The 24,165-nt window shown below is 48.9% G+C and overlaps 2 protein-coding genes across 7 annotated transcripts in view; one reads left to right on the forward strand and one right to left on the reverse strand.

Moving 5' to 3' along the window:
* Positions 1-15,000, forward strand: part of Psd2 (pleckstrin and Sec7 domain containing 2) — a 49,198-nt gene extending 34,198 nt beyond the window's left edge. The window contains exons 8-15 of one of the 2 annotated variants that reach the window (XM_021150357.1): positions 3,412-3,501; positions 5,126-5,169; positions 6,138-6,328; positions 6,496-6,566; positions 6,981-7,138; positions 7,885-8,029; positions 11,081-11,224; positions 12,922-15,000. In XM_021150357.1, the coding sequence (XP_021006016.1) occupies positions 3,412-3,501; positions 5,126-5,169; positions 6,138-6,328; positions 6,496-6,566; positions 6,981-7,138; positions 7,885-8,029; positions 11,081-11,224; positions 12,922-13,131 (1,053 nt within the window). In that variant the 3' untranslated portion in view covers positions 13,132-15,000. Of the gene's footprint in view, positions 1-3,410; positions 3,502-5,125; positions 5,170-6,137; positions 6,329-6,495; positions 6,567-6,980; positions 7,139-7,884; positions 8,030-11,080; positions 11,225-12,921 lie in introns of both variants that reach the window. The other variant, XM_029472161.1, reaches the window with a different exon arrangement.
* The window catches only part of Nrg2 (neuregulin 2), a 184,186-nt gene continuing 174,888 nt past the window's right edge, over positions 14,868-24,165 (reverse strand). For 3 of the 5 annotated variants that reach the window (XM_021150355.2, XM_021150353.2, XM_021150352.2), the window contains 4 exons: positions 22,647-22,770; positions 22,194-22,321; positions 21,399-21,626; positions 14,930-18,982 (listed from right to left, as the gene is read on the reverse strand). In XM_021150355.2, the coding sequence (XP_021006014.1) occupies positions 18,220-18,982; positions 21,399-21,626; positions 22,194-22,321; positions 22,647-22,770 (1,243 nt within the window). In that variant the 3' untranslated portion in view covers positions 14,930-18,219. Of the gene's footprint in view, positions 18,983-21,398; positions 21,627-22,193; positions 22,322-22,646; positions 22,771-24,165 lie in introns of all 5 variants that reach the window. The other 2 variants (XM_021150354.2, XM_021150356.1) reach the window with 2 other exon arrangements.

A 24,165-nucleotide genomic window follows, 5' to 3' on the forward strand; every position in this document is an offset into this window, starting at 1 on the left:
CTTACAGAGATCTGCCTGCTTCTGGCTCTAGAGTGTTGAGATTAAGTAGTGTCCAGTCACTTTTTCTTTTCTGCTCCATTCATCTGTTCTTTCTTTTTTCCTCCTTTTTTTGTATACGTTTGGATCATTTAGGTGTTAGTTAGATTTCTATTTTCCTTCTTTGTTAGCTTCTTAGTTGTTTGCTCTTTTAGAATTCTTTTTTAAAAAGTCTTTCTTTTGTGGCACTAAAGATTTAACCCAGGCCCTTGCACATGCTAGGCAAGTGTTCTACCCCTACACTACATACCCAGCCCTCAGAATTCTTTTTCTGGTTCATAAGGTACATTTCTGACTTGTTAGAAGTGTGTTTATCACTTCTGGGGCCATGTGGCATCTAAAGACAGCTAAGCTCTCTCAGCTTTCTCTCTTTTCAAGTTTGCTGCTTCTCCATGCTTCCTGCTTCTCCTCACTTGCCCATTCTTTCTCTAAGCTTCCTGCTTTCTCATACTTTCTTTTCCCCATCCCACCTATGTCTTCCTGCTTTTTGATTTCCCATGCCTCCTGCTTCTCCACACTTCCTGTTCCCCATGCTTCCTGCTTCTCCTCACTTCCTGTTTCCCCATGCATCCTGCTTCTCCTCATTTCCTATTTTCCCATGCTTCCTGCTTCTCCATGCTTTCATTCTGAACAATTCATCTCTGCATTTCTATTTTTTTGTTTCATTTTCATGTTGACATATGGCTGAGCAATTTCCCAGGACCCCTTGCTCTTGGTGGGCCCTGAACTCCAGTGTCTGTTCTTAAGTCTAATAGGTAACTTGGTTCCTCAGCCATTGGGCCATGCTTTGAGGAGGAAAGTTTCCCAGTGCAGGACTCTCTCTCCATCCCCTGAGTGGCAGGAACTCAGCCTTGGTGTCTGCTTTGTATTTCTCTAGTGCTTTTATAAAGGCATTTCTATTATACTAATATTTCAGTCAAAACTTCTTTCCATTAATTTCTATTTAGGTGTATGTGTATGTTCCTCTGTGCATGTGTGCCACATGTGCTTCTAGAAGCTAGAAGAAGGCACTAGCTCCTGATGGTGCAGTTACAGAAGGTTGTGAGCCACCCATCGTGGGTGCTGAAACCAACTTTAGGTCATCTGGAAGAGCAGTAAGTGCTCCTAACCTCTGAACCATCTCTTCAGACCCCTAACAGTTGTTTGTTTATTTGTTTGTTTATTGGAAAAGTATCCTTCATAACAATGATATGTCATTATTAAGATGAAAAGGCGATGATGATGATGATGTTGATGATGGTGATGAGATGGAGTCTTATGTAGCCTAGGCTAGCCTCAAATTAACTGTACTATTGAAGATATTCTTGTACGTCTGATTCTTCTGCGTCCACTTCTCAGGTACTGGGATTACAGGTATATACCAGTATGCCCAGTTTATGTGGCGCTATGGATCTAACGTAAAGCTCTATACTAAGTAGGCACTCTACCAACTGAGCTACATCCCCTGTTCATTACATAGATGTTTTTTGACTTTGTACTCTTAGTGGATGAGAATACTCAGTGTGTGTGGAACTCAAAGACAGTATTTCCTCATGTGTTTGTATTCTTTTATTACAAATGACCATGACATGGCTATATGCTTATGTCTGCACACAGGGAACGTATACATAAAAATACAACACAGAAACAGACAAAAATATCAAGGCACACATAGGATCGTTTCTTTTTAAGGTTTTGGAAGAAGTTAAGAAAATTCTTATCAGCTATATATTAACCTTTACATTGTTTGGGTACAGTGACATATATACATATATCATTCCAATTCAGCTTCTAGTGCTATGATAAAGATGGTAACCAAAAGCAATTTGGGGAGAAAAGGGTTTATTGCGTTACAGTCCATCATCAGGGGACTTTAAGGCAGGAACTCAAGGTAGGAACTTGGGAGCAGGAACTGATGCAGAAGCCATGGAAGACTGTTTTTATTGGCTTGTTCAACCTGTTCTTTTCTCCCTTCCTTCCTTCCTTCCTTCCTTCCTTCCTTCCTTCCTTCCTTCCTTCCTTCCTTCCTTCCTTCCTTCCTTCCTTTTCCTTCCTTCCTTCCTTCCTTCCTTCCTTCCTTCCTTCCTTCCTTCCTTCCTTCCTTCCTTCCTTCCTTCCTTCCTTCCTGCCTTTTCTCGTTCTCTCTTTCTTCCTTTCTTTCTTTTGAGGAGGGGGGAGAGGTTCAACTCTCACTCATGTCAAATTGACGAAAAAACTAACCAGCACATTTACAATCCCAACATTTAGAGGCTGTGACAAGAGAATCTCAGGTCCGAGGCCAGCCTAGGCTATTTGATGAGACCCCAGTGTCACAGAAACAAAGAAGCTAGCAGATAAGGAATCACCTTGCAGAAATGCTCTCCACATTATTTCTGTGGCATATGGTGTTGGCAGAGGCTTTGTTAAAGTAATGCCAGTGTCAGGAAGTGTGGGACAGTGCACATGGAATTCTGTCCATGGAGAATCCCAGCAAACACAAACATGTTCAAAGTTCTGAACTGGGGCAATAAATTTGCTGGACTCTAATACTCTTTTATTCATTTTAGGAAATACATATTTCCATGTCATAGAATGCTAAAATAAAATAAAATATGAGGAAACATTGCCTTATTTTAGTGAACCCCGACTCACAAAACCTCCCATAGGCAAAGTGCCAGCTAGGGCCTCCTCCAATGGGGCTCCTCCATCAACTAGTTAACAAGAGACAGAATTTCTGGGTACAGCCATTTCTCCCCAGCTTTTTGCTTGTATCCAAGTGAACCTAAGCAGGTTCTATTTATGTTAATCCACCTCAATACATATCACCCATGTGTGCTGGTAGCGGCTGATTTTTGATCTCATAAGATCAAACTCTCCTTCAGTTGATCAACCTCTGGGAGTTCTTCCTGTCCCACTGTGTGCAGGCAAGAGGGTAAGGAGACCATGGAAGAATATACAGAGTTTCTGCTCAGGAGCCAAGAGACCTGGGTTCAAGTCCTGGTGCTCAGTGATGTTGGAGGTGAGGGCAGAAACTCTAATGTCAGACATACTGGGTCCCTCCTCTTCCTTCACACATCATTCCCCTTCTCATCCTTCAGGCTTCTCACCTTGTAGCAAGGAGATATGATAATACATGTGACAGTCAATGCCCAGGCACCTGTCTGACTCAGCTACCACGATGCTTCACCCAACTTGGCCTCTGCACTGAGTTTGAAGAGAGTCTTTCTGTGGATCAAATAGAATTTAGAATGAAAAAGGATTTTTAAATTCTTAGAGATGAAGCAGTATGTAGACAGTTTAGTACTGCCTTCAGTACTGCCTCATCCTGTCTATGAGAGCAGGGCAGGGCAGGGTGGGGTGTGTGGACCACACCAGCCTTCTTCCCTACTCTCAGGCAGAACCATTTCTCTATGACAGAACATTGGCAAGAAGATGTCCTGCCAGCAATTCATTGCCAACTTGGATCAGCTGAACGATGGCCAAGACTTTGCCAAAGACCTTTTGAAGGTATTATCTGAAAAGGGTTCTCATGCTCCCTTGTCCTGCCCAGCAGGAATGGAGTGAAATCTTGCCCCGCTAAATCTGGACATTCTAGATCCATAACTTTGGGACAGAGTTGGAGACTGCCTAGTTCCTCACCTGACTGTTGTGTATTCTCCAAGAAAGATAGATGGTGAGGTTCTGAGCACTTTGGCTTTAGTGCTTCAGTGACCACCATTTCTAGTAACAACCATACTATCACCAATTGCTATGGCTGCCACCCATGGCCATCTCCACAATCACAGCCTCCTCCTCCACCACCACCACCACCGTCACTGTCACCGCCACCTCCACCATAACCATAGGGAAAGGTCCACTCATTCCTCCATCACTGGCAATGAAAGAAATCAATTTTCCTTTGAGGCTTCCCAAGGTGAAACTTTGGCCTTGTATAAAAAAGAACAGATTTATTTTGGGGATATTTATAGATGATGAGTTAATTTTTAGATAGTCTTTTCATAGTCTTATGGTGCGAGGAGGAAAATTGAGTGATTAATCTAAAGGAAGATACACACACACACATATATGTATATATATATATATATATATAGTTATTATGTGCCAGTTACAGAAACTAAAAGAGAACATTGTCTCCTCTTTTTTTTTTTTTTTTTTTTGCTACAACTATCTGTTTCACCATCAAGAAGTACTTGATGAAAATATATCTTTAAGCTCAGTCTGGGCAGTGGTGGCACACATCTTTAATCTCAGCATGTGGGAGACAGAGGCAGTGGATCTCTGACCACAAGGTCAGCCTGGTCTACAGAGTTTTCCAGGATAGCCAGGGCTACACAGAGAAACCTTGTCTTTAAAAACAAAAACAAAATAAAATTATCAAACCATTACCCATCCATTCATTTCTCACTATCTACTTATCATCTTTTATCTCCTTCTCCATCCACTCACACATCTCCTCATGCAGGGATACACCATCTGCCCAGCCGTGTACCCATCTATCTACCCAAGTGCCTTATCCATTCACCCCTCACCCAGAAGCTCTTGTGTAGCCCAGGATGACCTTCAGCTCACTGTGTAGCTGAAGACAGCCCTGAGTTTCCGATCCTCATGCCTCTACTTCCCACGTGCTAGGATTCCAGGTGTGTGTCACCATGCTGGCTTTATGTGGTTCTGGGGATCGAATCCCAGTGTGACACACACTAGATACTGCACTCTACCAAATGAGCTATGTCCCAGCCCTCCAGACAGTTCTTCATACACCAACCACTCATCCACTCTAACATCTATCCTTTTACTCCCCAGCATCTCATCCATCCACCCATCCTGTGTCATTCTGGACTTCCTAGCAAAGACTTATTGGTGAGCGAGTTAGACATTATTGACCTTGGGAAGCTTACAACCTCCTGGCTAGACAGATGGTAATAATTGCCAACTATCACCCATCCAATACACCCACCTATCCACTCATTCATGCATCACATGACACCAAGCAAGTATGAATGAAGCACTCACTTTACCCATTTAACTGCAAAGGTGCCCCCTCACCATGGCCACGTTGCTGGAGAGATATGAGGGTTTCTCTAACTCTCCACCTGAACTCCTTTCTCCCTCCCCTTTCTCCTCTCTGATTCAGACGCTTTACAACTCCATCAAGAACGAAAAGCTGGAATGGGCCATGTGAGTAGATCAAGGGTATGAGGCTTGAGGTATGAGAGGGAGTGCCTGGGCATGCAGAGTACTCTCCATGGTGCTGATCTATCCTAGCCCAGGCCCCTGACAGCCCCTACCCCGCTGGCCAACACCCTTGAGGGTTCATTTCCTGACTTGATTACCAGTGTGCAATGTTTATATTGCTGTATAATAGATTCAACCATGAATTTAGTTCTGGGAGTGTTGGTGACTGGTCTTTCTGTGGTGAAGATGTTGTCAGTGACAGCCTTTTCCCTTTTGGGAAGTAGGGCAGGAAGCACAGGTCCTCCTGCGGCACTAGCAGTGTGAAGATGTTTGGGTGGTGACTGTTGTTGGCAATGGGAAGGGGCAAATGTCCTGACTTCTTCACCCTTGAAGGCTGTGCACACCCATTTGCAAAGAGGGTTAGAGATATTACTGGTTGGTGAAGTTAGGAGAGGCTCTGGGGGATTGAGGGTGAGCCCCATGGCTGAGCTCCCCAGGGAAGGTTGTGCCTTTGAGGATGTGTGGAGCCCAGAGCTCAGGGACTATAGCTATGCTGGAAAGAGCTGGCTCTCTTCTACCAGGGCTCTGAAGGTAGGTCTGGACTTCAGGGCCTTGCCCTGTTGTTTGTTCTACTATTTCCAGCATGTTGGCAGAGTCTGTGCAACAGCTTCAGTCCACAAAGGGCTAATACTCCTTGGGCTAAAGAGGTTAAGGAAGTCTGGGAGAAGGAAACTCGAAGAGAAGGAAGTCTCCAACTCTGTGTTAAAGGTGAAGATTAGCTTTGAGACTGAATCAAAGATCAGATATCAAAGTTAGGAACTGAAGATGAAGGGAAGGAATCAGAGCCCTGGAAGTGTATTTTGTAATCTTTTGTCTCCAACCTTGGCAGCAGAGGGGTGGGAAAGGCTGTGGCAAGGGTTGGGGGTGGGCAGAGCCTCTCTGGAGGTGGCTCAGGCTTGGTCCCTTCCTAGTGATGAGGATGAGCTGAGGAAATCCCTGTCTGAGCTGGTGGATGACAAGTTTGGGACGGGCACAAAGAAGGTGACTCGGATCTTGGATGGTGGCAATCCATTCCTGGATATCCCGCAGGCTCTCAACGCTACCACCTACAAGCATGGCGTGCTGACCCGGAAGACTCATGCGGACATGGACGGCAAGAGGAGTGGGTGTCAGGCTGGGGGAGGGACCTGGGAGGGACGATGGTGTAGGAGGGACCCACCCTTGGCCACTCCTTTGGGGACACGCATACAGGTGGAGGTGCAGGGAATGGAAGGGTGGGAGTTATTGAAGCAGAAGGTTGCATCCACACTCCCTGTGCCCCCTCCTCAGCACCCCGTGGGAGGCGTGGCTGGAAGAAATTCTATGCAGTGCTCAAAGGGACCATCCTGTACCTGCAGAAGGTGAGAGGGAGGCTGCTTCAGAACCTTTATGTAGAAAGGGGCCACTCAGTCTCATCCAGCCCCTGCCCGTGATATTCAACTCAGGTTCTTCTGACCAGGCCTGAGACCTAGAGAGGAACTAGGGCTTTCTTTTATTAAGAGTCTTACCTGGACTCACTCAGGAACTTTGAGGGTTTGGGGCAAGGGTCTCTGAAACGCCAAATGGATTATGCTTTGTGGCATTATGGGACAGACTGGGGTCTGAGGGGGAGAGCATCTGCAGTAATCGATTCTATGTTAGGGGAGGGTAGAGAGGGCATCTGCCGTGATTCTATGTTGTGGGAGGGTATTGGCAATACGGAGAAGGGAGGGAGGGAAATGGGCTGTGTGGGGTAGTGAGCTATATCCCAGATTGACATAGCATACCCCACTCAGGATGAGTACAGGCCTGACAAGGCTCTGTCTGAGGGGGACCTGAAGAATGCCATCCGTGTGCACCACGCTCTGGCCACCAGGGCTTCTGACTACAGTAAGAAGTCCAACGTGCTCAAGCTGAAGACAGCAGACTGGAGGGTGTTCCTCTTCCAGGCACCGTAAGTAGGAGCAGGGCCCTGAGTTGCCGCCTGGACTCCCAGCTTGCAGCATCAGCCCCGCAAGCTCTGCTCTCTTGGTGTCAGGATAGAAACCTCAGCTTCCTGTGCATGTCAGTCACAGACTTGGTGTGTCTGCTTGTCACAGATCAGTGGATACTTAAGGTCTTCCAGAGTGGTGGCTTTCAGTGTGGCCTTCTCTGCCACCTTACTGCCCACGTTTTAGGCTCACAGAGTCAGTACCTGACTGGGTCTACTAAGCCTGCAGGTGCACTCTGACATCCTGCAGGTAGGCTGATAGACTGGGACGCATCCTTGACAGAGGCTAAGTGGGAAGAACTCCTTATACCTTTGACCTGTAAGGTCTTTTGTTTTGCTGCAACCCATCCTCTGTGAATACAGATGGGGGTTCTCACATGTCAGACAAACTTCCCATGATGGAGATTAATGTGTGTGAGAACTGGGGCCCAGTGGGAATCGGGGCAAGGCAGAGGATGGCTCACTGTGGTTGATCCTGAAGTTCGCAGGCTCTAGGGACATCTGTTCAGGCTGGAACAGGTTTATTTCATGGGAGTCCAAATGGGAGTTCCCTATGTAGTCCTGACCAGGCTCATTCACCCACCTGCCCACCCCATTCTCCTTTCTCCTTCCTGTCCTTGCCTATTAGTGCCTTCTCTGCCAGACTTTGGGAGAAGGCAGGAGGTCCTATCATGAGAAGTGGAGACCTTTATGTCCTCTTTTGTCCCCAGGAGCAAGGAAGAGATGCTGTCTTGGATCCTGAGGATCAACCTAGTAGCCGCCATCTTCTCAGCACCAGCCTTCCCAGCAGCCGTCAGCTCCATGAAGAAGTTTTGTCGACCCCTGCTGCCCTCCTGTACCACCCGCCTCTGCCAGGTACAAGATCCTGGGGCTAGGCTACTGTCCTCAGCTCAGCCCTTTCTCTGGATCATGTAGTACTGGGCTGAGGGACACCAGGGAAGGAGAGCTATTCTCCTTCATTCTACCACCCCACCCCCACTCACAGGTGGGAAGATGGAGACCCCCACATGCACAGCACAGAAATCTGTCAGTGCTGTGATGGGTGACACAGCTGTGTGGGTGTGATTGTGGGTCTGTGGCGTGAATTTCAGAGATGGTATGTGTCATAGGGACAGGTTAAACTTGGCTGACCCTTTATGCAGTGCTCTACTGGATTGTTTAAAGATTTCTTTGTTTTGCCCCCATGTGTGTGTGTGTGTGTGTGTGTGTGTGTGTGTGTGTGTGTCTGTGCACATGTGTATATATCACATTCTGCTTAAAATGATCTTTTTTTAGTTCTATCAATGTTCTAGTTCCATCATTTCTATTTTTAAAAATTTATGTATATGTGTGTTCCTTGTGCAAGTTTATATGCACCACATATATGCAGGTGCCCACAGAGGCCAGAAGAGGGCATCAGATTCTCCAGAGTAACAGGCAGTTGGGAGCCCCCTGGTATGGGTGCTGGGATCCATCCGGAACCTGGTTCCTCTGGAAGAGCAGTAAGTGCTCTTCACTGCTGAGCTCTCTGTTCAGCACACACAGTTCCATTCGGTATGGATGAATAAAACTTCATTGTGTATATACACTATCTTTTTTGTATCAGTTTGTCTGTTGCTGGACACTCAGGCTGATTCTATCACTTAGCTATTGTGAACATTGTTTCAAGAAGCAGGTGTGCAGGTAGGGCTGTGGTATGCTGACTGGATTCTTTTGGGTGTGTTCCCTGTTGGAGCATGTGGTAGTTTCATTTTAAACTTTATTTATTATTGTGTGTGTGTATGATGTGTTGGGGGTGGGGGACACATGGTATATGTGGCTGTCAGAGGACAACTTTGTGGAGTCTGTTCTCTCCTCTTTACGTGGGCTCAGGGATCTAATTCAGTCTTGTTCAGCACGCACTTTATTCACTGAGCCATCTCTGTGGCCTCCTCTATCTTTAGTTTCTTTTTAATTAATTTATTTTTATTATTGTTATTTTTTTAATGTGTATTGGAATTTTGTCTGCATGGGCATCTGTATGAGGGTGTCAGATCACCTGGAACTGGAATTACAGGCAGCTGTGAGCTGCCATGTGGGTGCTGGGAATTGAACTCAGGACCTCTGGAAGAGAATCCAGTGCTCTTAACCGCTGAGCCATCTCTCCAGCTCCCTATCTTTAATTTTTTGATGAGCTCTCATTCATAGTATTTTTCACAGTAAATGTGTTAATTCACAGTCCCACCTACACTGTACAAAGCTTCCTTCCCGCCAGTCTTCACAGGCACTTATTTTTCACTTTACTTATAAAACATTTTTTGAGACTTTGTTTTTATTTTTTGCGTATGGGTGTTCTGCCTGCATGTACATTTGTGCATGTGTCTGGTGCCTGCAGAGGCCAGATGAGGGAACTGGAGTTACAGACAGCTGAGAGCCACCATGTGGTTGCTGGGAATTGAACCCAGCCCCTCTGGGAGAGCAGTCAACCACTGAGCCAACTCTCCAGTTCCAATTTTTCATTTTTAGAAAGTCCAGTGTTGATGTTTGCCTTAGTCAGGGTTATTTTATTGCTGCAATGAAGCACCATGACCAAAAGCAACCCGGGCTGGAGAGGGTTTATTTTACTCACAGTTCTATAGAACAGTTCATCGTCAAAAGTGAGGGCAGGAACTCATGCAGGGCAGGAACCAGAGCCATAGCGATGCTGCTTACTGGCTTGCTCTCCATGGCTTGCTCAGATGTTTTTTTTTATAGAACCCAGGAATGGCACCATCCACAATGGGCTCGATCCCTCTAAAATTGTAAGGTATCTAGAAGATACCTTACAAGCTTGACTACAACCTGATCTTATAGAGGCTCACTCTTCCTTCCTTCCTTCCTTCCTTCCTTCCTTCCTTCCTTCCTTCCTTCCTTCCTTCCTTCCTTTCTTCCTTCCTTTCTTTCTTCTCTTCTTCCTCCTCCTCTTCTTCCTTTTCTTTCTCCTCTTCTCCTCTTCCTTCTTTTTTTGAGACAGGGGTTCTCTGTGTAGCCTTGGCTCTGTTCTAGAACTCATTCTGTAGACCAACCTGCTCATGAACTCAGAGACATCCACCTGCTTTTGCCTCCTGAGTGCTGGGATTGAAGGCATGTGCCACCAGCGGACTGTGGAAACATTTTCCTAATTGAGGATTCCTCCTCTTAGATGGCTTTATCTTGAATCAAACTGACAGAAAACTATCCATGACAACATTTTTTAAAAAATCTTTAACTATTTAGTTATAGTCCTATGAAAACCCTGTCTCACTAATACCACAGATTTTCGGAGTATTCTAGACAGGAAAGGATAAACAGAGGAGCAGAACTTGAGAGTGGAGGCTGGCAAGCTTCAAACTTCCTTTCAGTCATCAGTCCCTTTCCTATGAAGGTCTCTCCACAGAGCTTCAGGGTGTTCATGGTCTGTGTGGAGCTCCTGGGAGCGTGCACGTGAATGTGTGTGTGTGTGTGTGTGTGTGTGTGTGTGTGTGTGTGGCCTGTCAATGAGAAAGTCTTATCTACCTTTAGGTATGATCGGGGTCACACAAATCAGAGAATGCTGGGAGGAAGTATGTGCTATACAGAGCTTGGGATAAGTGGCCCTTATCCTAGCATGCTTCGGTGCACATGTGGGATTCTATGCAAGGGGTTGTGGTGGAGGTGTCTGTTCCACAGTGTGTATACTCACATGCAAATGTAAAGCTGTTTGTCTCCTCGGCTGAGCCTGCTGGCTGATGTCCCTGTGAGAAAGGGGAGGAAAGAGGAGAGTGGGAGGAGCACTCGTGTCTAGAGCCTAGCTCTGAACCTTTAACGTTGAGAACCTGGGTCAGCCTCAGTTTCTCTTTGGTGAAGCAGCTTCCGGTGTGGATGGAACTGGGCCCACATCTGTTGATACCCCAAATGTCAGACCTCACAGACCTGGGCTTGTCTCTGCAGGAGGAGCAGCTGCGGTCTCATGAGAATAAGTTGAGGCAGGTGACTGCAGAGCTGGCTGAGCACAGGTGTCACCCACTGGAGAGAGGCCTCAAGTCTAAGGAAGCAGAAGAGTACCGTCTGAAGGAACACTATCTCACGTTTGAGGTGGGTCTTGGGAGTTGGATATCAGAGGTGGAAATAGAGGAGAAAGCTGGCTTCCATCCTCCACTTCTGCTATCGACACCAACGTGCCAGGGACTCTAGTTCGAGACTTGCCTACCCTGGGGCTCTCCGAGGCAGGCCAAGCCAGCGTCCTGTGGTCAGTCTCTCACAGTCTGACTGTCAAATGTTGATTTGTTTCTCCTATGGCTGGGTCTCTCTAGGAGTCCTTCACATCCACTCTGCAGTGTGAAAACAGAGATAATAAAAGCCACAGGGGATATCCTTAGGGTGAGGCCTGGCTTTCTTTTGTGGGCGGAGTTCATCTTCATGCCTTGCTGTTAAAGGGTTTCCAAAACTATCCCCATTTGACAGAAAGGTAAACTGAAGCTCAGAGAAGCCAAAGCACTGGCCAAGGTAACACAATTAGGAAAAGTAAGACCTAGGATTCTAACCAGGTGATTGGCTGCAACTCTGGCACTGGAGCTCTCTCTCTTACTTGGCTTGGTGTGGGTGGGGAGGGTCCCCTGATGGTGGAGAAGGCCCGAATCTGCTAGGTCTCCCTCTTAAATGTTAACAGCAGCTTTTAAATAACCCTTCTAAGTGTTTATGAATGCATCCATTTCTCCATGCCCTTACCAACACTGGGCATTTGGAAATGTTTTAATCTTTATTTTATCTTACAACTTTTGAAAAACAATCGTTTTTCACCACTTTTTAATTTAGATTTCTCATTTTTTTAAGGGAAAAGATTTAGTTTTTATTTATGTGTACTTGTGTGCATCTTTACACTTGCTTGTGAGTGCTTCTTCTACAGGCCATTGTGAGCTGCTTAATATGGACGGTGAGAACCGAACTCAGGTCCTCTGCATGAGCAGCAAGCACTCTTAACCGCTCAGCCACCCCTTCAGCCCTAAGTATTTAACATTTTAATTGTGGAAACACATGATGAGTTGTGCCATCTTGATCGATTTTTGTTTTTGTTTGTTTTTTTATGAGACAGGGTTTCTCTGTATAGCCCTGGCTGTCCTGGAACTCACTTTGTAGACCAGGCTGGCCTCAGAAATCCGCCTGCCTCTGCCTCCCGAGTGCTGGGATTAAAGGCGTGCGCCACCACGCCCGGCTCTCTTGATCGATTATTAAGTGTGAGGCTCAGCAGCATTTATTGTATCCATCTCCAGGCTTCTCCATCTCCCCACATGGAAGCTTTGCTCCTTAAATATATAGTTTCCTTCTCCTTCAAGGCACAGAAGTTTTAAATATCAATGTAGTCCTGTTTGTCCATTTTTGCTTTTATTGCCCATGTCTTTCATGTTGTACCTAAGAAATTGTTGGTGTTATTTGGATTGTTAAATTGTAAGTGAGAAACTGGGCATGATTCTAATCCCAGTTCTCAGGGCAGGAGGCAGGAGGATCGCTGCAAATTCAAGGTCAGTCTGGCTTGCATTGTGAATCCCAGGGCTACATAGTGAGATGATGTCTCAAGAAAATAATGCGTGAGATTGATGTGTGTGTCTGCCTATTTTTGGCGGGAGGGCAGCGGTGGTGGTTTATTTCCTTTTGTTGATTGCAAGAGCTGTTGATGCAGGGGAATGCCACAGAGGTTGGTGCTTTGTTACTAGGTTGTTAAGACTAATCTCCTATCTCCATTTTGTTGCATCTTGTTTGACTTTACTTTTGTCTTTTGTCTTCCCTTTCCCCAGAAAAGCCGTTATGAGACTTATATTCACCTCCTGGCCGTGAAAATCAAAGTGGGCTCAGATGACCTGGAACGGATTGAGGCTCGACTGGCTACTATAGAAGGGGATGACCCAGCTCTCCGGAAAACACACTCAAGCCCCGCCCTCAGCCTGGGTCACGGGCCTGTGACTGGCAGCAAAGCCACAAAGGATACCTCTGCATCTGATACTTAGCTGGTGTGGCTGTGCAGGCCCTAGAGGCAGGCAAATGTCCCCAGAGGGGTCAGTGAGCACAATTCCAGCCAGGGATTGCTTGGACGGAGCTCCAGGCAGTTAACAGGCAACCAGAGGGGTGTGGAGAGCCCTGTGCCCAAGGAGATGGAGATGTCACTCATGACGCTGATCTTCTTGCATCCTGGGCCATCGCTGGCCTAGACCCTCTCCTAGCCCTGCTGCCCTCCAGTCATGGGGCCAGTCATGCTCTAGAGCTGGACAAGTCTGTCACTGTTGCTTTCCCAGGTTCCCTTCTCATCAGGCTCCTCCCTCGTCTTGTATTTGTGAGGGTGGGTCTGGACTCTGGATATCAGCTTGGCTATCCACCCTTTCTCCTCTTTCCTCTCAGTTGACCAGCAGCAGGTCTATGGACCACCAGCAACCTTTGCAACCGGCCCAGTTCTTCTGCCTCACATTGCAATAATCTGGGGCCTAACCTCCACTCAGTGCCAAGCTGATTCCACACATGCGTGTGTCCCCTTTCTCCTTTCATCCCCTGAGGCCTCTCCAGCCTCTTTTTTTATACACACACACACACACACACACACACACACACACACACACACACACACACACAAATATATATATATATGTAAAGAACTCATTTAAAGAAGGGTTGGAAACTACTACTGACTAAAGGGTGAAACCAGAAGAAGGAAAAGGCCTGACTTGGAGCCTGGCCTGCTATGGAGGAAGCCTGCAGGGGGCTCCACTGCTCTGACACTGGATGGGAGGATGAAGACCCTCTGTGTTTTTGCCTTTTCCTTTTCCGGCTGACTTGTGACTCACAATCACTTTTCCAGTTGATGCTTTTGGACTGGACAGGATGCGTGTGTGTGTCACCTCCTCTGTCCCAGGGGTGTCCTGTGGGGTGAGTGCCTTGGGAGCACACCTCTGTTTGCTTTTGATCTTCCTGTGAATACTGCCAAGGTCTCCGAGCTCCAGTGATGCCCTCTGCACAGACCTCCTGGGAGTAAGAAAGGACGCTACCTAGCTGAGCATCACCCTCCGGCAAGCCCAGGCTGGGCGGTAGAGTAGGGTTAAGGAAGCTGTTAGTTTGTGGTCTCGGGGAGAAGGTGGAGTGACAAGGTTTTGATTAGTGATAATCCTTTCCTTTTCCTAGCAAATCAGAAAGCCTAAGCTAAGGACCCAGTTGAGAGTAGAGACACATGCCTCTCATGGGTTGACATCCTTTGAACACCGCATCACTTAGAGCAACAAGTGAGTCTTGGGGATAGGCCCCCTTGACACGGCTACCAAATTGGCCAACAATTTGCAGTCTTGGGTGACATAATCTTTGCAACTAAGTGCTTAACACTTCAAGTCCACTCCCATCTGATTCGGGGAGCTGGGAGTTTGTGGAGAGGTGTAGTGGGGTTGGGGTTGAAATCCAAATTGCTTAAATTGGATTAGCTGAAGTGCGTTAGATAACCAAACCATCTGGCCCCTTTGTTTTGCTCAGGGGAAACAAATGCTCGTTTGAATGAGATCAGAAAGACAATTTAGGGGGTAGCAAAGAGATCTCAGTTCTTTGTCCAGCTGCCTGAAAGTCCTTTGATTTTTCCAGCCAGTGTCCCACTCTCTGTGTCATGGGTAGGGGACAGCAGAGGTGAAGTTCTTTAGCCTCAGACACGCGTGATTCCCCAAGCACTAGTTGTGCCTCCCATCAGTAAAGACATTTTTTAGTTCGCTTCCTTAATTGTATAATTCTTTATTTGTAAATTATATACATGTACTACTGTACTAAAATATTATGTACATTATAAAACATACACAAAAATAGAAATTTAAAAAAGATGAGATGAAAATAAATCTAAATCAAAGTTCTAATATTTTTTTTCCTGCATTCTAATAGACCATCATGTTCCTCTTTCCTGTCACCCCTAACAAGCCCACAAGGACAGGTCCTGGGAGGTTTGCTCCAGGGCTCAGGAACTCCTGGTGCCTAATTCTTGACAAATAGCCTTCACCCTCTTCCATGAGGGTCAACCATGTGCCATACACTGTTGCTGTGTGCTAGGGACAGTTGTAAAAGAGGCCAGCTCCCTGTGTTCATGGGTCTCACCGTTAGGAGTGAGACTAGGGGAGAAGTGGTTACCATGGCCACTGAGGACTCAGAGGGACTGGGAAGACACTAAAAGTGATAATGCAAAGTAGAGAAAGAACTTGGGGAGCAGGGAAGAGAACTTTGACCTTGGAAGCTGCCCGAGTGTCCTGAGTGTCCCAGGGGACAGGGTGGCAGAAGGGAAGTTGCCTGAAGTGACTTCCCGGGAAGCCACACACTCAACGTCCCGAAGGCTAAACCCTGAGAGTCAGGGTGGTCAAGAGGGCTCTCTGGTCAAGCACGCTCCAGGTCCCAACCATACCTGTCCAATGAAGACGGGCTAATGCAATCAAGGGAGCGCTGAAGAGCGAGGTTAAGTTCTGGCCTTGGACTCTTGGTGGTATCTTAGAAGACAGGACAGATGATGAGGGAATGAGATGGGGTCATGTACAGGTTCGTTGACGAGGTCACTTGAGTCTTACAGGTGGTTTCTGGATGTAAACATAGAAGGTAACAAACCCAGCCCACACAGCTTACGTGAGGACACTGAACTAGATCGTAATGAGATCAGTGGGCTCAACAAGAGGTCAGAGCAGTTAATCTGGGGTCCCATAGAGATCAGAGGTCACACGTAAAGACTAGTACCCTAAGAAAGCAAACAGACCACAGGGTCATCTGGTGAGGCCTGGGAGTGATCTACAGGTTTGTGTAACATTCAGTCCAGAAGGTTCTCTTTCATCTTTTCCCTTTGTAATAAGTGCCCCTGAGCACCCTGTAACGAATATAACAACTTTATAAGTTTAGACTTTCCCTAACCACCTCATTGAGTTTTTGCCACTTTGTAACTCACCGTTACAAGGCACAGGATTCTGTCTCTGCGACCATCAAGACTAGATATCAATCAGGAAGAGTGCCGGGTCCATCTGCATGTAACCTCCACAGCCACTTGGTGAGGTAAGCGACTGCTTCCTCATTTCTCACTAAGCAAACCGTGGCCTGGAGAAGCCACATAGCTAGAGAGCGACAGGTGGCACCGGACTCAGAACCTATCGTTGCACTATGCCTCTCTGTCTCACTCCTCTGCGAGTATCTGTCTAGATCTACACTGCAACTTTCAAGAATGTGTATAAGCATACACACGTGCACACATTCGCCCCAGCTCTTTGGAGGGAAGGCTTTAGGTTCTGGCTGGAATCTTGGTTCCTGGTATTCTAGGGAGCTGACGGGAAAGACTCTTTACCCTGGACTCTATCTGCCTCCTCCATGCCTGAGATTAGACCTTCATCAGAGCCGCAGGTTTAGACAGGCCCTGGCTCTGGTGTGGGGAGAGCATATACAGTTGGGGAAGGAGCAGTACCCTGTGGGCTCAGGAGCTGCAGCCGTTCTGGTCCTCCTGGCAATGAGGGGACCTATTATGTTGTCTCACATGTCCAGACTCTGCCTGTGACGAGCCTGAAGCCCCAAGGGTCATCTTTGCCTCTGCTGCCCCAGTGCCAACCCCACAACCCTTCCCTCTTCACCCACCTGGGCAAAAAACTGTTGACCCAGTCCAGCTTCCTAGCTGCAGGGCAGGAACTGGGCCAGAGTTCTGAGGCTGAGTTTAAAGCGGAACGATTTGCGTCAGTCCCTTGGCTGGGTTCCTTAGCACCCAGGGGGACACCTTATGAATGATTTGGAAGGAAGACTTGGAGCAGGTCCTGGGAGCTGGGGCCAGAGGGACTGGAGAGAGGGTCACTTCCGCTCAGGGACTACTTTGGCCCTATCCAATCTTCCTTCCAGTACCCATGTGCCTCATCCTATGCCCTCCTAGCTTCCCTCCTCACCTAGGTACAGACAGTCAAACAGGAGTTATTTCTGATTTTATTTATAATATAAAAATGTTCAAGTGTCAACAGTCAGGTGTTCGGACATGTCAGGGTTCCCATTTGTTTCTGTTTGGGATTTTTGTTTGCTTTTTAGACAATTGCCTTTTTTTGACAAATTAGCATTGGATCCAGTTGTGAGGGCTGGCTGGGGAGGGCAGGATTGGAAGATGGAAGTCATAGGTGGGTTGGGAGCTGGGCTGTGAGAAGGACATGGTGTTACTTTATTGCTAAAAGGGGAATCGAATACACTGTCGGAGTGGCTCTTCTGGGTCCCAGCGTGACCATGCATTCAATCTAAAGAATCTGAAATGCAAAGGACATGCAGGCGTAAAATAGAAAAGACGACCTGTAAACGAAGGCGCTGCAGAGGACAGAGGATGTCCTGGAGGCCGCCGGGGGAGGAGGAGCCCTGAAGGTTGGGCCCCTGGTAGAGCTGCCCCCTCCCTCGGCAGGGGGCTGGTGGGGAGACAGCCTTCTCTGTCCTCTTTCCCTTAGCAGCTGTGAGGGCTGGGGAGGACCCTTCCCCATTCTAGTTGCTGTAGCGGGGAGGCCTGTGTCACCCGTTGGAGATAACCCAATCTCAATTCCAGCTCTAAGGCTAGCATCCCTGCCTTTTCTGCTCAGGACTGGGGAAGATACAATTACATCTTATCTTCATTTTCTTCCTCATTGTCCACTTTCCTCAGAGCCATTAGAACCTCACAGTCTCTTTTTTCCCTGCCCTTTCTCACCCCCACCAGTTTGGGATCCTACAAGCGCCCACCCCCACACTGCACCCCAGACGGTTCTCCAGGAGCCCCAGATTAGCGTACAGCAAAAGGCACCACAATATAGGTTTCTATTAAAGAGTCAAAAAATTGGCCCATCTCTCTTATTTTTTTTTTGTTGTTTCTTTTTTTTTTTCCGAAGCTGTAAATCAGGATGTTACATATAAATAGTTTCCCTATAAAAACGTCTTTGCCGTTAGCTAGTATTATAAGACAATTTTTTTTTTGCTAAAATGAAAATAAAACATTTTGTTATACTTTTTTCCTTTTATAGAAAATAAAAATATTTTTATTTCTTTGTTCGCTCCTTTTCCCTCTCCAGTCGGTGGTCTCCGCTCTCCTTGGAGACGTGGGGCGGGCGAGGCGGGGGGCCTTAGAGGGGCCCCGAGTCCTGCTTGGCCCTCGTGGGCGGCCCCCGGCTGTGTCTGCTGCTGGCGCGCGTGCTGTGGCTGTCCAGGGAGTAGTAAGTCCTGCTGTCGGCCGCCGGGCACAGCGGCGGCGAGTCCGAGCGCAGCGCGTCGTGCGCCGCTCGCAGGCCGAGGAATGGCGTGCTCTCGGCCGCCAGAGCCCCGTCCGCGTCGTCCGCGTCGTCGTCCGAGGCCGACGCCGAGCCGCAGCCCGAACCGCTGCTCAATGACAGCGAGTCCCGCGCCGCGCGTGCGCGCTGCGCCGCCAACCCGTTGAGCCGGGAGCGCCGCCAGCGCCGCGGCCCCGCCGACGTCCTGCGGGACGCGCCGCGCGTGCGCGGCCGCGGCGGCGGCGGGGGCGCGCACTCCTGCGTGGTCTCGTACTCGTCGTCCTCCGGGATGCGGAAGGGGCTGGCGGGCAGGCTGCCCAAGCTGCCTCCCAGCGCGCAGGCGCTGCGTCGCGGCCCGGGCCCCGCTGCCGGGTAGTAGTAGCTGTCGTAGCTGCGCTGCATGTCGGCTCCGGGCCCCGGCCCCGGGCCGGGCGGCGCTGGGTGCCGCAGGAGCGGCTGCTGCTCCGCCAGGCGGTAGCTGATGGGCGCGGCGGGCGGCAGCGACACGGCATGCGCAGAGTTGGGCGACGTGATCTCGAAAGTCGGCACCTGCGTGGCCAGCGAGTAGTGGAAGTCCACGGGCGAGAGGCGCGCGGGCGTGGTCAGGGCTGACACGTACCTGTGGGAGAGACAGAGGGTCGGGAGTCAGGGTGCAGTTCACCAGAGATTCCAACCAGAAAGAGTGTCCATAAGAGTGAGGGCCGTGGCTCTGACCACGTTTAGTTTCCATGAACCTCCCAGCCTTTTCTTATCTGTTAAGCACAGATGAATGTAGTGTTTACTCCAGTATGATGCTGGAGAATTTCAGAAATGTACTAGGGGAGTACTGTAGGGACGTTCACAGTCTCCGAGGCACGCTCAGCTTGGAGTGTTTTATGTGTGGTCTCATCTATTTTGTAGCATCTGTGGGTGAGGGCTATACTACATATAGGAAAAAGGGGACGCAGACTTTTAAGTGCCAAGGACTGAATGACCAAAATGTGGTCGGTCTGTTTCATTCTTTCTGAATCAACTAACTCCTTCCTCCACCACTAGGTGTCTCTGCTTAGAGCTGATGATCCCCAGGTCCTTGAAGGCCTGTTTCTTGCTAATACCTCCCAGTGTGAATCCTGGGTACCTGTCCTTGGGATTCGAATCCAGGTTAGGCAGAGACTAGTATGCTTAATTCCTGGAACCACTAGCCACCATTCAGAGACTCCCTGGATTTGAGCTCACTGCTCTTGCAGTGACAGTTTATTCCCTGGCTTGGCTTGAGTGAGGGGAACATGCCTTCTTGTATCCAAAGGCTACCAAAGGGAAGTGACACGGGGTAGGCACCTCAAGCCAGGGCTGAAAGATACCAAGATAACAACTGTCTCCTCTCCCCTTACTTCCTATATCTTCTGAGGACCCTTTTTGTCCCCCCTCCCCCATGAGCCACCAGCCTCCACTTGAGAACCCGAATCACTCACTTCCGTTCCTTTCTTTCAGCCTGTACAGGCAGGTGAATGGCTGCTCCCTGGAACTGGTTTAGAGCCTTTTTTCTTTCTTACTGAGTCAGCTGACCCACGACCTCACTTTCTCACACGCAGATCAGATCAGGCTAACTACCGAGTCCTACCCACTCCCTGTCTCCTGAAGTACTCTCCAGCCTGGGCCAGGTGTTCTCTCTGGTCATACCACCATCTTGGAGTCTCTTTCTTTCACTCTAGGGAGTTCCCAGGGCAAATAAAACAAAACACCCTGCCCCCAACCCAACCAACCAACCAAAACAGCTCTGCTAAGGAAGGCCTTTCTATTTATCTACCCAAGCTCTACCTCCCAAGCAAGCAGAAGCCAAGGGCTCTTGGTCCATCTTCGTGTCCCCAGCCTGCCTGTTGAGCTCCACTGCTCCACAGCCCATCCTGCTTCTCTTAGGCATGCTCAAGTATTTCTCCTAGAAGTGTCCCTTCCCCATCTCCCTGCCTATGTCTTCCCACTGTCTAGTGCTGATGACAACAGAGACAGGTATGAGTGAGGCAGGACTCTGTACATTATCCTGGGGCCTTTTCTAGCCCCACATGTAGCAGGAATTGTTTTCCCTATCCACACTGAAGGAACACATTTTGAAGTACCTGCTCCAGATCACTTGGGTAGTGGAGCTGGACTCAGAGGGAAAATCTTGGAGTCTATATTTGGACCAGGTTTCTCTGCCCTAGTGTGGTGTCTATGCTTAATACTTTTAGACACTGCTGAAGGTGGCAGTGTTTTGTCCCTAGATTGTGACTCCTCTAAACTAAGTCAGAAGAGCCATCTCTGGCATGCTTGATCAGCCCAGGCTTGGCATAGAGTTGGTTGAGTCAGAAAGAGGTAGACTTTGCTCCTAGCTGTCCTGGAGCCTCTTTTGCCTGTGATGTGCCTTCCTCTGCTTTCCTCTCACAGATCTTGCTTGCCTAAGGGCCACTGCAGAGCTGAGCAGAAAGGGGCCCAGCATGTGGGAGTTGGCTCTCTCCTTCTACTCTGTGGGTTTTAGGAATTACATTTAGGTTACCAGGTTTAGTGGGCAAGCAAACCTCAGCCATCTTGCCAGCCCGAGGTGGGGGTGGGGGTGGGGGCAAGAATTTCCTGGTTCTTCCTTTATCAACTTCGAGGGTTTCTAGCAATGCCTTGGGCACTAGGACCTGGCTGCTGGTGCTGGCAGGCCCTGAGATCATTCTTGGCTCACGTCCTTACTGCTTGGGTCAGTGCCCTTGAAAATGACCCTTCCCCTATCATCTAGTCTACGTGGTCTCAGTGTCTCTCTGTTTCTGTTGTGATATGGGGGCCTTTAGGTGATGCTGTGAATAGGCCAACCTTGGGTCCTGGGTCTGTGCAACAGCCCTGTTTGTCCCTGATGCTTCAGTATGGTTATTAATGTTCCCTAATGCCACAAACTGTGTGTTCACTCCAGCCAGGATCTATTGAGCCAGCTGCAATTTTAATCCCAGGAAACCATTTAACTTTTCTGGGACCTTGTTTGAGTTAGCAGTGCCAGCTTTCTAGCCAAGGTGGGGTCCAGGGAAGGGGTAGACACTGACCTTTCACTGTGTGGAGAGTCACGCAGCGAGTCTATGGAGTCATGGTAGGGTGGCATGGCAGCCCTGCGCCGCTCCTCCTGGCTGTAGGCTGCTGCCCTCCGTGCCCGTGCCTCCACACATGCTGGGCTGTTGCACTTGCTGGTGCCCACTGATGATAGCATGATACCTGACTGGGAATCCGAGGTCAGGCTCTCTGAACGTTCCAGGCTCCACGTGTGGCTCTCATGTCTGGGAAAACCAGACAGGAGTGAGTTGATAGGCCAGGAGAGGTAGGTTGCCCTTGTGTAGGTGTGTGGCCCCATGGCCACCCTGCCCTGGGTTCTTTGTCTGATCTGTGATTCCCTTAGCTCACTGTTCTCTCTCTCCACTCAGCATTGATGCAGAGCACCACAGATGCTCAACCCTGATAATGGGAGAAGGCAGGCTGGGATCCTGTGATTGCTGAGCCGCCATGTGTAGAGGCTCCCCCACCCCCTACCTCCACCACCAAGGTCTCACAGCTGGGACACTTCTGTCCCCATGTTCTTTAGCCACTTCTTAGGATCTGAGCCTCACCGGCCAATATGCAAGGGCTCTGACTATTACATGGGTCTGTCCATGGAAGGAGGGACAAGCCCTGTTATTTTTCCAGCTGTAGGAACTATTTTGCTTGCATGGACAGGTTGCCCCAGTCCTGGAGAGTCCGGTGGACTGTGGTCAGTATGCAAACACAAGAGAAGAGCTCAGTTAGCTGTGGCTGATTGACCAATGATGTACAGGCATTAGCAGGGTTTGATGGGCCAGGGTGCCGCTCACCTGTGGCTGGAGGTGGGCGTGGCTGTGGAGCAGTGGTGAGAAGGTGAACAGGAGTGGCTCCCAGAGAACGTGGTCTCAGCTTCCCTCCGGATCACATGGTCTGTAGCTGGCACGTTTTTGGAGATGTACTAGGAGAGACAGAAAGTTGGGAGGAGTTAGTAATGGAGACTAGATAGGCTCTCCTTCCTGATAGGGAGGGCAAGTGGTAGCCATGGAGCTCTAGTTAAGGGATCACCCACTGGATGTGATCAGTAGGTCACAGATAGCTCCAGGCAACCAACACCCCTACCCAATTCTTCCTTGTGGAAATGGGCAGCGTGAAGCCAGATCCCCAGGGAGGCAGTGCCTGGCACACAGGGCTCTACTGGCATCCACCCTCCCCGGTCCTTGCAGCCAGAGAGGGCGGCTATCCAGCCAGAGCTAAGAGGGGGCCGGTTTGGGGACACCACTCACATCTGCCATCTGGATCTCCTCAGGGTCCAGCCGAGGGTGGCTGGGCCCGTTGGCCAGGCTTCGGTTCTGGTGGGCTGGGCACATGTTCTGCCGGAGATGATGATGCATCTGCCTCCTCTGTTTTCTGCAAAGGGGAAAGACAGGTGAGCCTTGCGTGGCTACCGTCAAGGATAGAATTCCCTGGCTATCTTTCTAGGGAGGCTGGGCAGCGCATGGAATCCCATTGCTCTGTACTGTGTGGCCTTGGGCAAATTCTGGAAGTGCATGAAGATGTTTTACTTCCTCCATCTGTAGCATGGGACCCCTGACCATCAAAAGCCTGTAACGATCCACACTGTGCTAGCCCCTCCTTCCCTCACTCGTTTAGTGCTTATTGTTTTTTTTTTTTTTTTCTTAACTGTGTTCCAGACACTTCTTTGGATCAGATGAGGTAAACATGGGCCATGCCTCATGCAGCCTGGGGGCCAACAGAGGAGGCAGATAATAAATACACAAGTAAATGAGCTAAACACTTTCAGTAAAGTTTTCCAAAGTAAATAAAATAGGATGCTGTGATTCAGGAGCCAGGACTGTGGGACTTCTGTATACTGACACATAATAAATGCTCAGTAAATCATTTTACCATATACAACTGTAATTATATTACTCCTATGACTCAGAGTCGTCCCTGGCCTTCAGTGTCCCACTTTTTCTCCCCAGGCTTGTTTCTTGCTGCCTCCCTCCACCCAGCTTGCTGCCTCCTGGGACAGCTTGTTTCTGACCCTGCAGTGTTCCACCCTGCACTCCGCCTTTTCAGATCTTTTTCTCCTTAGGACTGAGCCTGAATGCTGCCTTTCTGCCTTCCAGTTGAGGAGAGGTGCTTAAGAAATGTATCTTGGTGGCCCCTTGTAGTAGAGGTAGGGAGGACTCTGTGGACTCCAGGATAGTCAGGGATATTAAGACTCTTCATCAAAACAAACCAAACAACAAAAAGCCCCAAACCAAAAATGCATTTTGGCAGCACTTGCTTGGGGTGCTGGTCATGTGCCTAGTCACGTTCTGGCCATAGGTGGGCCTGATGAAGACTTGTCGCCTTCAGTAATGAGTAAGTGCCAGAACAGGTGGCTTCTTTCCTCAGTTCATGGACTCAAGTTTCTTGGGCCCGGTCCCCACCCTCTCCTTACTTCCCAGCCTTTCTGGTTCTGATCCCATCCAAAATGAGGTCAGCAGGACCTCAGATCCCATCTGTAGGGCAGCAGGAATCCAGACCCAGAGACTCAGTCTCTGAAATGGTGGCTCTGCCTAGGCCTACTTCCTAGATCTGAGCAAATGTCTCGCCCTCCCACTCGACCGCCTTCATTGGTCCCATACTATCTGCAGCTTGGCATCAAGGTTTTATGGCAGCTTCTGAATCTCAGGTCTTTAGCTTCTGCCCAAGCTTCTGGACTCTGGCTTTCTGCTCTGAGCAGTCTGGCTTGTCTTTGAGTTTGCCCTCTTCTTCACAACCTTCCCAGTTCTGCCCCTAACTGCCCTGAGATGG

This window comes from Mus caroli, chromosome 18 (genome assembly GCF_900094665.2).
Source record: "Mus caroli chromosome 18, CAROLI_EIJ_v1.1, whole genome shotgun sequence".
Lineage (NCBI taxonomy): Eukaryota > Metazoa > Chordata > Mammalia > Rodentia > Muridae > Mus > Mus caroli.